Source organism: Procambarus clarkii, chromosome 19 (genome assembly GCF_040958095.1).
Source record: "Procambarus clarkii isolate CNS0578487 chromosome 19, FALCON_Pclarkii_2.0, whole genome shotgun sequence".
NCBI lineage: Eukaryota > Metazoa > Arthropoda > Malacostraca > Decapoda > Cambaridae > Procambarus > Procambarus clarkii.
This window is the reverse complement of record NC_091168.1, coordinates 12,875,231-12,892,465: the sequence shown is the minus strand read 5'-3', so window position 1 is coordinate 12,892,465 and position 17,235 is coordinate 12,875,231. Positions and strand designations below refer to the sequence as shown.

The 17,235-nt window shown below is 46.4% G+C and overlaps 1 protein-coding gene across 8 annotated transcripts in view; it reads right to left on the bottom strand.

Annotated features, from left to right (window-relative positions):
• Positions 1–17,235, bottom strand: part of LOC123757627 (kynurenine/alpha-aminoadipate aminotransferase, mitochondrial) — a 279,339-nt gene that overhangs the window by 104,509 nt on the left and 157,595 nt on the right. For 7 of the 8 annotated variants that reach the window (XR_011229091.1, XM_045741458.1, XM_045741462.1 and 4 more), the window contains one exon: positions 13,952–14,131. The exons of the other annotated variant lie outside the window; for it this stretch is intronic. Coding sequence is in view for 6 of the 7 variants with exons in the window: in XM_045741458.1 (XP_045597414.1) it covers positions 13,952–14,131 (180 nt within the window). In the remaining variant the exon portion in view is untranslated. The remainder of the gene's footprint in view (positions 1–13,951; positions 14,132–17,235) is intronic. 8 annotated transcript variants of the gene reach the window in all.

Genomic DNA, 17,235 nt, shown 5'->3' with positions numbered 1-17,235 from the left:
AAGTAATGACCATTTGAATAGCAAAGTTTTATGTCTTGAGGGTTTAGTGAAAGACTTGCGCAAGGATAAGAATCAATTGGAAACAAATTGCAAAGCCATGGAAGAAGAAAATAAACTCTTAAAAATAGCTTTGGAAGAAGTTAAAGTAAATTTAAACATAAATGACTACAATAGGTTAGGCAAGGAAATTCAACAGGAGAAACAGCTTTTGTCAGCACAGATGGAGGAAGTTACACAGGGAATAGAACAGTGCAAGAAAGATATGCAACTCACTTATGCACAAGTGGCCAAGGAGAAGGAAAAAATAGAAGAAGCAGTAAAGGAAGCCAAACACTGCAGCAACCAAGATAAAACAAACATTAGGCTAGAAGTGAGGAAAGAATTGGCATCTAACCCGAAGTTGGTGCAAAACACAGTTGATCGGAGTAAGTCCCTGATCATTTTTGGCTGCAAAGAAAAGGCGATAACATCTAGGTCAGAAAGAGCTGTAGAAGAAGCTAAAGTAGTAGATAAAATTGTTGGCCTCGTGGAAGGTCTTACAAACAGAGAGAATGTGTGCGACTACAGGAGAATAGGCAGGTACGTAAAAGGGAAAGATCGACCTTTGAGGATCACCCTAAACGGTGCCAAACAGATGGAAGAAGTACTAAGGAATGCTAGAAAATTGCAAAGGGATGAGGATGGGAAAGGGTGGTCGTTAAGACGAGATCTTTCAAAAGAAGATAGAGAGAAGCTGAAACTGAACCTCGCCGAGGCAAAACATTTAAATGAGAGCAGGAATGAAGAAGAAATAAATTCTTTTTTCTACAAAGTGATAGGGGTAGGCAAACCAGTAAAGTGGTACATAAAGGCAAACCAACAAAATCAATAGAGAGGGGGGAAGTGAAGAATAAGGAAAGGGGGAACAAGTTCCTGAAGATTGCATACACCAATATAGATGGAGTGAGATCGAAGATACTGGAGTTAAGTGATGTAATACAGCTGCAGACACCAGACATTGTTGCACTCACGGAGACAAAACTTGAAGATGTAATTTTAAATGAGGTCATATTCCCAAGGGGCTACTCAATTTGGAGACGGGACAGAAAAATTAGGAAAGGCGGTGGCGTTGCTGTGCTGGTAAAAGAACACCTAAAGGTGAAGGAAATAATGACTGCCAATCCACAAGAAGTTGACATAATAGCACTAGAGATCTGCTATGAGGATGATAAACTAATGATGATAAATGCATATAGTCCACCGCCAAGCAGCACATGGTCAAAGGAGGAGCTAGATAGTAAACGTGAAGGTCTTATAACAATAATGAGAGAGATTATAGCGAGAGCGGATAACGATAGATCACGACTGGTGATAGTCGGTGACTTCAACTTGAAATCCATAGACTGGGAAGCATATGAAGCTAAAACAGAAGATTTTTGGACCTGTAAATTTGTAGACCTCATCCTGGAAACATTCTTGTATCAACATGTTAAACAAGCTACGAGGATGAGGGAAGGGGACGTTCCCTCCATGCTAGATTTGATATTTACCAGGAAGGAGGAAGAGATATTTGACATTCAGTACCTTCCTCCCTTGGGTAAAAGTGACCATGTCTTTTTGGGAATAAAGTATGCAATGCGTTATAAGCTGGAAGAAAATAAGGAGGTTGAAGCAGTTGAAAAACCAGACTTCAGGAGAGGACATTATGGTGACCTTAGAAATTTTTTTAGTGAGTATAATTGGACAGACTTGATGCTAGGCAAGGAAGTGAATGAGATGTATGGCAAGTTTTGTGAAATATATGATAAAGGCACAAAAAAATTTATACCAAAACAGAGATGCAGAACTAGGAAACAGGATTGGTTCAATAGAAATTGCGAGAGGGCTAGAGACCGAAAGACACAAAAATGGAATCAATACAGGAAGAGGCCGAACCCCCAAACATACCAGCGATTCAAAGATGCAAGAAACAACTACACGGCAGTGAGGAGAGAGGCAGAAAGAAATTTTGAAAAAGGGATTGCGGACAAATGTAAAACAGAACCAGGTCTATTCTATAAATTCATAAACAACAAATTGCAGGTAAAGGATAATATTCAGAGGTTGAAAATGGGAAATAGATTCACGGAAGATGAAAAGGAAATGTGTGAAACACTAAACGAAAAGTTCCAAAGTGTGTTTGTACAAAATGAAATCTTTAGGGAACCAGATACAATAAGAATTCCAGAGAACAACATAGAACACATAAAGGTGTCTAGAGACGAAGTGGAAAAAATGCTCAAGGAGCTCGGTAAGAACAAAGCAGCTGGCCCAGATGGCGTTTCACCATGGGTTCTGAGAGAATGTGCATCTGAGCTCAGCATTCCACTTCACCTGATCTTTCAGGCATCCCTGTGTACAGGAATCGTAGCAGACGGGTGGAAACAGGCTAACATAGTTCCAATCTACAAAAGTGGCAGCAGGGAAGACCCCCTCAATTATAGACCTGTATCATTGACAAGTGTAATAGTGAAAGTATTGGAAAAACTAATCAAAACTAAATGGGTAGAACACCTAGAGAGAAATGATATAATATCAGACAGACAGTATGGTTTTCGATCTGGAAGATCCTGTGTATCGAATTTACTCAGTTTCTATGATCGAGCCACAGAGATATTACAGGAAAGAGATGGTTGGGTTGACTGCATCTATCTGGACCTAAAAAAGGCTTTCGACAGAGTTCCACATAAGAGGTTGTTCTGGAAACTGGAAAATATTGGAGGGGTGACAGGTAAGCTTCTATCATGGATGAAAAATTTTCTGACTGATAGAAAAATGAGGGCAGTAATCAGAGGCAATGTATCGGAATGGAGAAATGTCACAAGTGGAGTACCACAGGGTTCAGTTCTTGCACCAGTGATGTTTATTGTGTACATAAATGATCTACCAGTTGGTATACAGAATTATATGAACATGTTTGCTGATGATGCTAAGATAATAGGAAGGATAAGAAATTTAGATGACTGTCATGCCCTTCAAGAAGACCTGGACAAAATAAGTATATGGAGCACCACTTGGCAAATGGAATTTAATGTTAATAAATGTCATGTTATGGAATGTGGAATAGGAGAACATAGACCCCACACAACCTATATATTATGTGAGAAATCTTTAAAGAATTCTGATAAAGAAAGAGATCTAGGAGTGGTTCTAGATAGAAAACTATCACCTGAGGACCCCATAAAGAATATTGTGCAAGGAGCCTATGCTATGCTTTCTAACTTCAGAATTGCATTTAAATACATGGATGGCGATATACTAAAGAAATTGTTCATGACTTTTGTTAGGCCAAAGCTAGAATATGCAGCTGTTGTGTGGTGCCCATATCTTAAGAAGCACATCAAAAAACTGGAAAAGGTGCAAAGACATGCTACTAAGTGGCTCCCAGAACTGAAGGGCAAGAGCTACGAGGAGAGGTTAGAAGCATTAAATATGCCAAAACTAGAAGACAGAAGAAAAAGAGGTGATATGATCACTACATACAAAATAGTAACAGGAATTGATAAAATCGACAGGGAAGACTTCCTGAGACCTGGAATTTCAAGAACAAGAGGTCATAGATTTAAACTAGCTAAACACAGATGCCGAAGAAATATAAGAAAATTCACCTTCGCAAATAGAGTGGTAGACGGTTGGAACAAGTTAAGTGAGAAGGTGGTGGAGGCCAAGACCGTCAGTAGTTTCAAAGCGTTATATGATAAAGAGTGCTGGGAAGACGGGACACCACGAGCGTAGCTCTCATCCTGTAACTACACTTAGGTAATTACACTTAGGTAATTACACACACACACACACACACACACACACACACACACACACACACACACACAAGCACATGTTAAACACAAGACAAAGTTAGAGAAGATTCAACGGTATGCCACCAGGCTCGTCCCGGAACTGAGAGGATTGAGCTACGAGGAAAGGCTAAAGGAGCTGAACCTCACATCCCTGGAAAACAGAAGAGTAAGGGGAGACATGATAACCACCTACAAAATTCTCAGGGGAATTGACAGGGTGGACAAAGACAAACTCTTCAGCACAGGTGGGACACGAACAAGGGGACACAGGTGGAAACTTAGTACCCAGATGAGCCACAGAGACGTTAGAAAGAATTTTTTCAGTGTCAGAGTAGTTAATAAATGGAATGCACTAGGAAGTGATGTGGTGGAGGCTGACTCCATACACAGTTTCAAATGTAGATATGATAGAGCCCAGTAGGCTCAGGAATCTGTACACCAGTTGATTGACAATTGAGAGGCGGGACCAAAGAGCCAAAGCTCAACCCCCGCAAGCACAATTAGGTGAGTACAATTAGGTGAGTACATGTCCGTAATCATATACACATGTGCACACACAGTGTACACATGTACATGTGTACACACATGGCACACACAGTGTACACATGTACATGTGTACACACATGGCACACACAGTGTACACATGTACATGTGTACACACATGGCACACACATGTGCCAGAGTGGTAGACGGTTGGAACAAGTTAGGTGAGAAAGTGGTGGAGGCCAAGACCATCAGTAGTTTCAAAGCGTTATATGACAAAGAGTGCTGGGAAGACACCATGATTGTAGCTCTCATCCTGTAACTACACTTAGGTAATTACACACACATACACGTGAAAAGAAAATTACAAGCTGCTGACCAGTAGGCAGAGAGCACCATGCCAGCCAGGCGAAGAAGGCACAAAACTGCATCAAAAGGCCCACCTCGACAACAAAACCCTAAAGTCCAAGCATGACCACAACACGTGCCAAGATCCAAAATGATCAGTCTGCAAGCCAGGAAGACCCCGGAACCCCAGAAGGCAGAACCGGGTCACACACGAGGAAACAAAGCCCCCTGAACCCACAAAGGGGGCCCAAGAGGAAGAAACCTCCGGAACGAAACCAAAGAACCCAAAGGAACCCGGAATCGAACCTGGGGGAGCCCAAACCACCACATTTGCCAGCGGAGATACACCACAAAAAGGCAAAACACAGCCCCAAGACAGAACCCCCAGGGAAACGGTCAAAAAAGACCGAAAACCGAGGGACAGGGTGTGAAAGCAAGCATAACAGACAGGGACACTGAACCCAAACCATAGGGCCCAGACCCAAAACAGACAAAACAGAAAACCCAGTGTAAAATCAACACTCAAACATTCCCAGAGAAACAGAAAACAGGCAGAAAACACCAGAAAAGGAAAGAAACGACAACAGGAGAATAAAACCCCTGAAAAAGTTGAAAAACTCATCCAAGACGCTTGCTCACACACCCAGGCGCATGTAAACAAACAGTAACGCCGCCCTGGTGGCCACGCCGGGAAACCGGAAGACAAAAGTGGCCACCAGAACAGAGGGCTGTGACCGACACAAAAGATACTAAAACACGTCAGCAAAAGTGGAGAGCAAGCAGACTGGATGGGCAAAAAAACTCCGCCCAGAAGCTGAAATTACCCAGGCAGGGGCAAACCGCCCCAGAACTGCTAGCAGGCATCACCCACAGACCCGGTAACCCACAACAGAGGTCCCGGGGCAGAGTCGTCCAACAAGCCCTCCGCCCTTAAAGAAAAGGAAGAGTCCACGGGAAAGACAGCAAGAAAGGGCCGCTGGTAAGACCCAGAAGCCTTGGCAGGAGGCACAGGCTAGAAAACCTCCATCCCCAATCCAAATGGGGCAGCCCCCAAAAACCGCCCGAGTCTCGGCCCCAACTAAACCCCGCCGACCCCGAAACCCGCAGACGATCTGGAGCCGGGAACAGGGAGGGAAAAGGGTGAACAGCACCTAACTAAAATGTAGCGGCGCCAAGGTATCCGAGTGGGGAACCAACCTAGCGTGTTGCAGCAACCTAACCTAGCTTGCAACACGGATGCCGTCTGTATTCTGAACAGTAATAACACCAGGAGAGTACTGGAGAACAAGCAGAGAATATCTCTCGCAAGACTCCGGGTCAAGGTATCAGTGACCCAACAGGCAACATGACGGAGGTACAGTGGTACCTCGGCTAACGAGCGTCCATGGTTATGAGTTTTTCGGGTTACGAGAAGGATTTGCTTGGAAAATTTGTATCTGGTTACGAGGGTTGCCTCAGGATATGAGTATGTTGATACGCGTACAGGCCGACCTAGTGCGTGGTGGCTCGGCGATCGCCGCTCAGTTTGCCAGTGCCTCGCGCCCAGTGACTATCCCACCGGAATTCTTCACAAGGATTTACCGTTTATTTTCGGAGTTTTTGCTATTTGAGCATAAAATTTGTTATAATATACATCGCAATGGGTCCCAAGAAAGCCAGTAGTAAGGTTCAAGGCAAGAAATCGCATGTGAGGATGACAATAGAGGAAAAGCAAGAGATCATTCGGAAGCATGAAAATGGTGCACGTGTTGTTGAACTTTGTAGGCAGTACAACAAATCCACATCAACGATATGCACTATACTTTCCAAGAAAAAGGACATTATGAGTGCCAAAGTTGCAAAAGGAGTATCAACAATCACGAAACAAAGACCACAAATATGTGAGGAAGTGGAAAAGTTGCTATTAATTTGGATACACAACAAGGAGTTAGCGGGTGATAGTGTTTCGGAGACCATCATTTGTGAGAAAGCAAGGCTATTGCACGAAGACCTTGTAAAGAAAACCCCTGGAACGAGTGCAGAAAGAGACTTTAAGGCAAGCAGGGGATGGTTTGAGAAATTTAGAAAAAGAAGTGGTATTCATAGTGTTGTGAGGCATGGGGAGGCTGCCAGCTCAGACAAACCAGCCGCTGAGAAATTTATTGAAGAATTTAATTTAATTAAGGAGTTTGCAGAGGCTGAGGGTTACCTACCGCAACAGGTGTTTAATTGTGATGATACAGGACTATTCTGGAAAAGATTGCCTAAGAGGACCTACATTACCAAGGAGGAAAAAGCATTGCCCGGACACAAGCCTATGAAAGATAGGTTTACGCTTGTGCTGTGTTCAAATGCGAGTGGCGATTTGAAAATCAAACCCTTGCTAGTGTATCATTCTGAAAATCCAAGGGTTTTCAAACAGTATAAAGTGCAGAAAACCCAAATGTGTGTGATATGGAAGGCTAATAATAAGGCATGGGTGACTACGATTTTTTTACGGAGTGGGTGAATGAAGTGGTGTGCCCTGCCATAGAAAAATATCTGCAGGAGAAACATTTGCCACTCAAGGCCCTGCTTCTCCTCGACAATGCTCCTGCTCATCCTCCAGGCTTGGAAGATGATTTGTTGCCTAGATACAATAAATTTCTCACAGTAAAGTTCTTTCCTCCTAACACCACTCCTCTAATTCAGCCCATGGACCAGAAAATCATAGCGAATTTTAAGAAACTTTATGAAAGGGCACTTTTCCGGAAATGTTTTGAAGTGACTGAAGCCACAAACCTCACCCTCAAAGAGTTCTGGAAACACCATTTTAACATTTGTAGTGCTTTAAAACTCGTTGACAAAGCCTGGCAAGAAGTGACTCAAAGAACCCTGATCTCTGGCTGGAGAAAATTGTGGCCTGAATGTGTGACAGAACCAGACTTTGAGGGGGTTTGACCCTGTAAATGATGCATCTATTGTTGAGGAAATTGTTACTCTGGGCCGGCAAATAGGCTTGGAATTGGATGATGATGATGTGGAGGAGTTGGTGGAAGAACACAACAAAGAACTGACCACCGAAAAACTCCAAGCCCTTCAAAAGGAACAGCAAGACGACCGAGCTGATGATTCTCCATTGGAGGAGGATGAGGCAGTAGCGAATGTCCCTTCTGCAGAAATTAAGGTGTGTCAGATGTGGGAAGAGATTGAAACTTTTATTGAAAAACTCACCCAGAGAAAGCTGTAGTAGGCCGTTGCCTTAATCTTTTCAATGACAATGTGATGCCTCACCACAGAGACATCTTGTGCAGAAGGGAAAAACAAGCTTCCATGGACAGATGTTGTGAGAACATCGAGCAGCGAGCCACAACCAGGACCTAGTGGTATGCAGGCAAAACGTGCCAGAGAATGCACCCCTGAGAGGTCCTCACTGCCTGATGTTATAATGGGAGGGGACTCCCCTTCCAAACAGTAACTCCTCTCCTCCTCTCCCTTCCTCACCATCGTCCATACACCTACAGCATTCAACACCAATGGTAATAACTTGAACATAGTTTTGAAGTGTAGATTTAGTTGAATTAAGTATAAAATTTAGTTTGAAGTGAGATTTTGGGTAGTCTGGAACGGATTAATTCATTTCCCATTTTATCTTATGGGGAAATTAGCTTCGGGTTACGAGCTGTCTCCAGGAACGGATTAAACTCTTAAACCGAGGTACCACTGTACAAGTGGCGACTGTCACCCGGAAACAAAACCACAGCAACCAACGATCCCGTACAAGACGGGTTGGAACCCGGAAGACACATTCAATGGTCCATCGAGCCCTGCCAGGGGTTTCCAAGGCCCGTAGGGGTAACAACTACAGGAAGCCCGGGCAAGGTGTTGCTAGCCGGTTAAGAAACCCAAAAATAACAAGGGGGTAAAGGACAACACTGAAAACCCCTGCGACGTGTACAGTCACGGGGGCCTAGCAGAGGGCCACCAAACACTACCAGTGGAACTATAGCCCCACTAGGCAGACCCCCACCAGGCAAATGAAAATAAAAACAAAGGAAAACACCGCAAAAGTACACCGTCTCCAGAGGCAACAGGAACCGGTCGCTGCTTAGGTGGCAGGTCGCGCAACACCTTGATACCCTAACCAGCACAATACCAGTCCCTGCCCAGGGCCAAACAAGGGCCCCAAGCCCCAGCTGGCACCAAAGGCGAGGCAAATGCCGACCAGAAAGAACCTCTACGGGAATGGTTCACGAACGCCCCAGGGAAGATAACCCTGTCACGCAAGGGCAGTACTCACAGGGTGCTTAGGGAAGGAAGCCCCTAAGCGCATGCAGCCCTGGTACTGATGAGGAACACCTGGCCACCGCACAACACAACACACGGCAGTGAATGCCACACAAGGCAAACACCGCCTAGGAAACTGGGGCCAGAGAAGCATCTATCCCGGTTGACATTAGCTTACGAACTGATGCTAGGCAGCCGGCGTGGTGAGGTCCGGGGCTCCCCCCATCCCTTTCGGGGAGGGGAGGGCTGCGCGGACGATCGGCGCGACAGTAAAGTGTGATCTTTGCTTGTTTGCTTGTTTCCTTGGGATTGTAGGGAGTTTCTACCTCTCTGTTCGGTTTTTTGTTTTAGTTTTTTACCATATGGGGTTTGTTTTGTTATGCCTACCTTTCTGGGTGCCTAACCCCAGTCGATAACAGATAAGGAAAACCCCAACCTAGGGGTTGGGGTTTAGGGGGTTTTCCAGGACCATTGCTCCCTGAAACCTCTCTGAAGGGGCCAGGTTCTGGCACTGGTCCTTGGTAGGTCTGAACTACTTAGTTAATGTCCAGGTCTAATATAACATACATTAGCCCGATAAGCTTCAGGGAGCCGTAGGGGCTCCCCACAGAAAAGCGACAAAAACCTATGACCCTGGGCCCAAGCAGATTCCAAGAAGGACGCGAGCACCGCCTGCCGACACACAAGACGAGAAGAAAAAAATAGAGACACAGCATCCTGCAGGATCGGCACGAACAGTTTCAGCGGGGCAGATGATGCATGTGGCACCGAGACCAATGCACCAGACCCAGGAATGGCCCCTAGCACCTCCTCATCCTCCTCCAGCCAATCCGAGGACAGCTCCTGGAGGTAAAAAATGCAAGACCGAAGCCAACAGGCCACGAGCACGCAAATCCTCAGCAACCAGTGCAGCTGAAAGGGTGGGAGCCTGCACGTGAAGCTGTACTATGCCAACCTCTTTAACCCTCAAACCTCTAGGGGGTCCAAATGGTTTTAACACCCATAGGCGCAAAAAAAAAAAAAATTAGTCTTATAAAAGTGTTAATTTTTGTTCCCTGATCACGGAAAAAAAATAACAAAAAAATCGTAGGTGGCATATTTTAGCTGCAATAAGGTAGGGAAGTCTGGCAAAAAAGGGGCGTTGACAGAACCTTCGCCAGACAAGGTCTACTCCGCTCGAGCTGTCAGGCGGCAGTTGCCAAAAGTACATTATTACCTAATTATTTCAATGTCTCTAACTTTTTTTTAGTTTTTTGCAGTAATACTATTCAATACAGTGAATTGTGATATATTTATATAATAAAATGTGTGAACCATCACTGCACTCAAAATTATGGTGTACATATTAGTGATTCAATTATTTTCATAAAACAATAAACAAATAGTTTTGCTGTTATTACACTATATACACAGGTTATATATAAGGATCTGCATGTTTTGCTCAACATAACAACCCACTAAGTTGGTATTGTGAGTCAAAATGTAACGAGGAGTGACCGCCACACACCAGCCAGCCACTCACTGCCACTCCCTCCCTCAACAACACCTCACTCACCTTCATTCTCCTTCCACAATACTGTTTTTGCATTTATTCACTTATTCACTATACACAGACGTTATATATAAGTATTTACATGTTTTGTTCACCATAACTGTACATCTAAGCTTGTATGGTGAGTAAAGGCACAAACACGTAGCTACTCACACAGTCAGCTGGTAACGGCCGCCCTAAAGGCCAGACGCACTAATATTTCTCCTCCAACAATATTGTTTGTGGTGTTATTATGCTATATACTCACATTATATATAAGTATCTACCTGTTTTATTCACCATACCTGAACAAATAAGCTGGTATGGTGGCCAAAGACCATAGTGGCCACCAGTAAACAACATGATAAGTCATGCAGACGACGCACCTCCCTCACCAAAATGGCGGCTCCCAACCTACTGCTATTGCTGTTATTACACTCTATACACACGTTATATATCAGTATCTACATTTGTGATCACCATAACGAACAACTAAGCTGGTATGGTGAGTGCAGTCAATAAAAGGTGGCCTGGTTCATACCTGGTTGATACCTGGTTGATGGGGTTCTGGGAGTTCTTCTCCCCAAGCCCGGCCCGAGGCCAGGCTTGACTTGTGAGAGTTTGGTCCACTAGGCTGTTGCTTGGAGCGGCCTGCAGGCCCACATACCCACCACAGCCCGGTTGGTTCGGCACTCCTTGGAGGAATAAATCTAGTTTCCTCTTGAAGATGTCCACGGTTGTTCCAGCAATATTTCTTATGCTCACTGGCCACACACAGTCATAAGACGATGCTACTACCCTCCCTCCCACAGCATTACTCCTCCCTCCATGGAGCACAGCGCTAAATATCACCACAATCCTGCTATTATCAGAATCCTGGTCAGTTTTATCACAGTCAGGGGTCTTCTGTAATACTATCATCGCTAAATAATAGCATGAACATATATATTATAGCAATTGTAGGCAATGCTGTGGTCACAAGCTGAACAGCGGTGCTGTGAGCTCGTGCTGCGTGCATCAGCCTTGGTGGCGCGCTCAATACTCACACCCAAGAATGTTGGCCTGGATTTTTTTCTAGGTGACATCTGGCAACTATCAGTCGTGGCTGCACTATAGCTGCCCCTATCCCAGGCGGGGCATTTAAATTATAGCGCTAGACACGAAATCATATATATATGACATGCGCGGTTTCGGTTTTGTCACTGAAAGCACATATATATGAATTGCACGGTTTAAAGGTTAAGGAGCAAACAAGCACACACTGAGGTGCTCAACCTGGCCCCCTCCCCCCCCAGGTAAACCGTCAGAGCCTTAAACCACTCCAGCGTGAGGGACTGACAGAACGTATGCCAAGCCTCCAAAGACAAAACAGGGCAGTCCGCAAGCCAGGACGACTCTGGAACCTCATAACAAACCCAGTAAGAAAACAAAGAACTAAACTTGAATGAAGACAGATTCATTAATGAGATGTACTCTGGGTTGTGCAGGAGTTAAGCTGCAATGGCTTCCTGCACCTCACGAGGCGGGATGTGGGAAGCCGAAAACCTTCAGATGAAGGACCAACGAACCCAGAAGGGACACGGAACCTGGGGAGGGGCTGACAACTAATCTAACTCCTATGCAGAGGGGGGAAAAAAAAACTCCACTCCCTGTAACAACAAGCCCTGCTCAGAGGGTACAAAAACCCAAGCAGGGTCCATCAAGGCCCAAGGCTCCTAAGTCAACCCTTTCCCAGCCCCAGGAACCCCCACAACAGGACCCAGGGCCAAGCCATCCCCCAAAGCCCCGGCCTCAAAAGAAGAAGCCGGAGCTGCCGGAAAAGCAGGAAGGAAGAAAGGGGCTACTGGTCGGACCCAGACGTTTCAGCAGGAGGAACTGGTACGAAGGCTTCCGTCGCCACTCCGGAAGGGGCGTCCCCCAAGACCGCCTGAGTCTCCAAACTAACTAAACCCTTCACCGACTCCAAAACCTTCAGACGTTTTGAAGCTGGAAGCAGGGGGGGGGGGGTAACAGAATGAATCACAGTAGGAGGAAAGGACGAGGGGATGCAGACTGAACCAAAGATGAAGCGACTAACATCCCCCAAGTCCGGGTCTCTATAACTTAAACGGGGCAGCCTTAGGGCTTCCGGGTCAGCAACCAAAATCCTGTGCTGCAGCAACCTAAAACAAGCATGCAACGTCTCAGCTGCCTGCACCTGAATAGAGTCATCAGTGGACTGGGTGTACCGAATCACAAACAAGCAACAAAACTCCCAGGACTCCGGGTCGAAGGTGTCACCGACCCAGCAGGCAGCATGATGGAGGCATGAACGGTGAAGGTCACCCGGCAACAAGGGGACCGAGCAACCTTCAAACTCGCACAAGGCGAGGGGGACCCCCAGTGTTACATCCATCGGATCCACAGAAATTCCCAGGGTCCTGAGATGGAACTCACACTCAGGGAAGCCAAGGCAGAGTACTGCTAACCGGCGCCCAATATTACCAACAAACTACTAAAGCTGCACCCCTGGGATGTGTACACTCATGGGGGCCTAGCGAGGGACCACCAAGATACAATAGGGTGAGACCAAAACCAACGGGCAGATCCCGCACCAGGGAAAAAAAAAAAAAAAAAAAAAAAAGCAAGAGGACAACGTGCCCGGGCAGAACAGACAGCCGCTATGATAGATGACAACTAGCTGCACAGTACCCTGTGCCCCAACCAGTGATGAATACTACCCCTACCTAAAGGCAAACAGGGGTGAAGAAAACACCCTAGATGACTCCAAGGTCGGTCAATCACCGAGCAGCAAAAGACCTTACAGAGGAAGCTCCCAAGGTGGCTTGTGGAAGACGGCTCCAAGGGCAGTACTTACTGGGCACCTAGGGATTGGGACCCTAGGCGTATGCAGCCCGAGTACTTGTGAGATTATTCCTGGCTCACACCCCACCAGAGAACAGCACAACACCACAAGGCACAGTAGGACAGAAACAGGAGCCAGAGTCACACGACCATTGTCAGTCACATCAGCCACAGAACTGCGGGGTGGATAGCCTGCATCTAGTCTAGGGCTTTCCTTCTCCCTCCCGAGGAGGGGGGTGCAGACAGCAGCGCGGTGACGTGGTGACATCACGCTTGTTTGCTTGTTTTCATCTGGGGAGTTCTGTCCACTAGTTTGGCTTTCAGTAGCAATATCTTAACCAGAATAGGGGTTTGTTTTGGGGCGCTTACCTTTCTGGGTGCCAGGCCCAGTCGATGGCAGACCTGGAATGCTTCCAACCACAAGGGGGTTTCCATAGGCCATTGCTACTCGTGCTTCTTTGAGAGGGCCAGGTTCTGGCTCATGGTCCGCGGTAGGCCTAAGAACTACATTCACATGACTAATGCCAAAGTCTAATGATATACATATCAGCTTTGATAGCTCCGAGGAGCCAAAGGGGCTTCCCCAGAAAAGACATTAAAAGCAGCAAATAATGCTACACACATTATGTGTTCATATATGGGTAATTGATGAAAACCTGAAGTTCTGCAGCTAATAAAATCTCACCTGTGACATGGCTGGAGCATGTAGAACAGAAACTTGTTCATGGAGTACAATCCTCTCAATCAGTGGCTTTGGTCCTGTCACATAGCCTATTCTTAGGCCAGAGCTCAAAATTTTAGAAAAGGAATCAAATCTTAAGACTCTTCCATCGGTATCCATACTGAGAAAACTTGGAGGAAAGTCCTAGAATAAAATATATTGTGTTATTTTACACTTTCCTGTGGTTGGGCGACAATAGCCCCGAGACAAAAGCACAGAATAACAAAAAAAAAAATTAAGATATTAAAAACTGCCATTTGTCCATTCACCAAACTGGAATTTTACACATTACACAGCATCATGGCTAAACATGCATGAACACACACTACCAGACCTCTGGCTGGATCTTGCTGTCTTTTTTTTTTCTAACCAGAGTTTTCCTTTACACAAGCCACTTTCTTTCTTTGACTCACTGTACTCTTATTTCCATAACAAGCACTTAAACTACTCAACCACTTCTTGCACTTCTTCATTCACTGTAATTTCCCATACAGCATACTCTTCTCTCTCCATTACCATAAATGTACTCACACAAATATTAAAGAAATTGTTCATGACATTTGTGAGAACTAAATTGAAAATTGCAGCAGTTGTATGGAGCTCATATCTCAAGAAGCACATTAACAAACTGGAAAAGGTGCAAAGACATGCAACCAAATGGATTCCGAAACTGAAAAACATGAGCTATGAGGAGACATTAGAGGTGTTAAACATGCCAAAGCTAGAAGATATAAGAAAACTAGCATTGAATGTAATGAAACGCCATTTTCTAGGTGAGCCCCGGAGGCTCCATGGAGCTTATCGGGCTAATGTATGTTATATTAGACCGGGACATTAGCTATGGAGTTAAGACCTACCTGGAACCATGAGCCAAAACCTGGCCCCTTCAGAGAGGTTGCAGGGAGCAATGGCCCTGGAAAACCCCCCCTGTGTTCGGGGGTTTTCCTTATCTGCCATCGACCGGGATTAGGCACCCAGAAAGGTAGGCATAAGAAAACAAACTCCACATGGTAAGAAACTAACAACAATAACCAAACAGAGAGGTAGAACTCCCTACAATCTCAAGGAAACAAGCAAACAACCAAATGTAACACACTACTGCTATGCCACTTGACCACGCAGCCCTTCCCAGGTCTGGGGGGGGGGGGACCCGGACCTCACCGAGCCGGCTGCATAGCACTCCAGTTCAGAAGCTAAGCTTCAACAAACGTGAAAAAACCACCGACCAGTGGGAGGGAGGGTTGCCAGGGACCCTCCTGTCAAAACAACCCGATCTGAAAGCGAAGAAAAAGAAAGGAACTGATAGAAAAACCACTAAGAGACTTCATACTGTCGCTTGGAAGAAGACCGTTGGTGGAACACCATCAAAGACCTGATCACCATAGAAATGGCGATACACCTGCATCAGAAAGACCAGACGTGAAGTTTGGAGCAGTAAATAAAACCAGCAAAGCACCTCACTGGCCTGATCTGCTGGTAGAGGTAGAGCTGCAGAAAGACACTCAGGTTCGGACACCGAGCAAGCAGCGTCTGAAACCAAAGCTGGGCCGGTCACCATGAAACCAGAACTACCCTTCCCTGATAGGATTGCAAGCAAGCCAGGATCTGGAGCAACAGCTGGACCAGGAAAAAGAGGAACATGAACCACCACTGCAGCTGAGAGCTCCTTACTCAAAGCCCCCTCCCCCCCACGTCCTCCAAAAGTCAATCCGAAGACAGCTCCAGAAGACCGAAGAAGTGCAAGACCGAGGCCAAATAACCTCGGGTCCGAAGGTCATCAGCCTCCAAGGCAGCCGAAAGTGTGGGAACCTGGGAATGCAACTCTCCCAGACCCACATCACGAGGATGTGCAGTTGCGAAGATGAACTTGTGAAGGAACTCAAGTGAGCCCTCCCAAGAATACCTGCAACACTGAGGAAACCTCTTACTACTCAAGCGTGTGGGTATGACAAAAGCCACACCAAGCCCCAAGAGAAAAGAAGGGGTAGTTTGCCAGTCAGGAAGACTCTGGAACCTCATATGACAACCAATAAGGGGGAGAAGACCCAAACTCAAACACATTACAGAGGCATAAACCTGGTATTGCAGGAGGCATGCACCAAGGGACCCACTAAGCTCCGCAGGGAAAATTTGAGAGGAAGGAAACCTCCAGAGAGATGAATCCAAGGAACCCAAAGGCACCTGGAAACGAACCCTGAGGAAAGATGCACCCAACTCAAAAGCATAAAAGGAAGGAGGGTACAAAAACCCCCTACCCTGCAGCAATAACCCTTGCCCAGAGGGCACAAGGGCCCCAGCAGGGTCAAAAGGAGCCCAATAGCTCCAAACAGACTCCCCCCAAGCCCCAGGAACCCCTGACAAAAGCCTCGGGGCAGAGCCCTCATCCACACCCATCACCCTTAAAGAAAAGGCGGAGTCCAGGGGGAAAAGCTTCCGAGAAGGGAGTGGACTGCTGAGTGGACCGAAAGACCCCGAGGGGAAAATCGAACTCAACCACCTCTGCACCTGATTCGGAAGGGGCAGCCCAGGAAGCCACCTGAGCCTCATCACCCCCTGGCCCTGACTCCGAAACCCTCAGAGGTTTGGGAGCCAGAAGCAGGGGATGGGAAGGGAGGGGAAGAATAAGAGCAAGGCGAACCACACACACCTGGGAAGGAAGAAGGGGCGCGGATAGAACCAATGCTAAAGCAAACAACACCTCCCAAATTCGAGTCCCTAAAACCCGAGCGGAGCAGCTCCAGGGCCCCGAACCAGGCAACCAACCACATTGCACATTGTAGCACATTGCAATAAGGAGAATCGAGCATGCAAAGTAGCCGCTGCCTGATCCCTGAGATCATCAGATAAAGGATGAGTAACTGAAGTACAAACGGGGAATAAGTCCCGTAAGACTCCGGGTAGTAGGATTTCCCTGACCCAACAGGCAGCATGATGGAGGCAGTATGAATGACCCTGAGGCATGGGCAGCAAACAACTTTCAAAATTGCACAGAGCGAGAGTGAGCTCAGAAGAACCATGGTGCGGAAGAAGTATCCACAGGGGTTTTCCAGTGCCCATAGAGTGAACAAGATCTACAGGATGCCCAGGCACTGGGGCCAGCCAAGGCGGTATACTCTGTAGCAGGCAAACCAACTGCAAGTAGCAGTCATGAAACCTCGGGAGCAACAGAGGAGGACCCCCACCACAACCTATGCTAAGCCTAATAAGGAGCTAGGCAGACCTCCTCTGCAACAACAGGCAAAAATGCC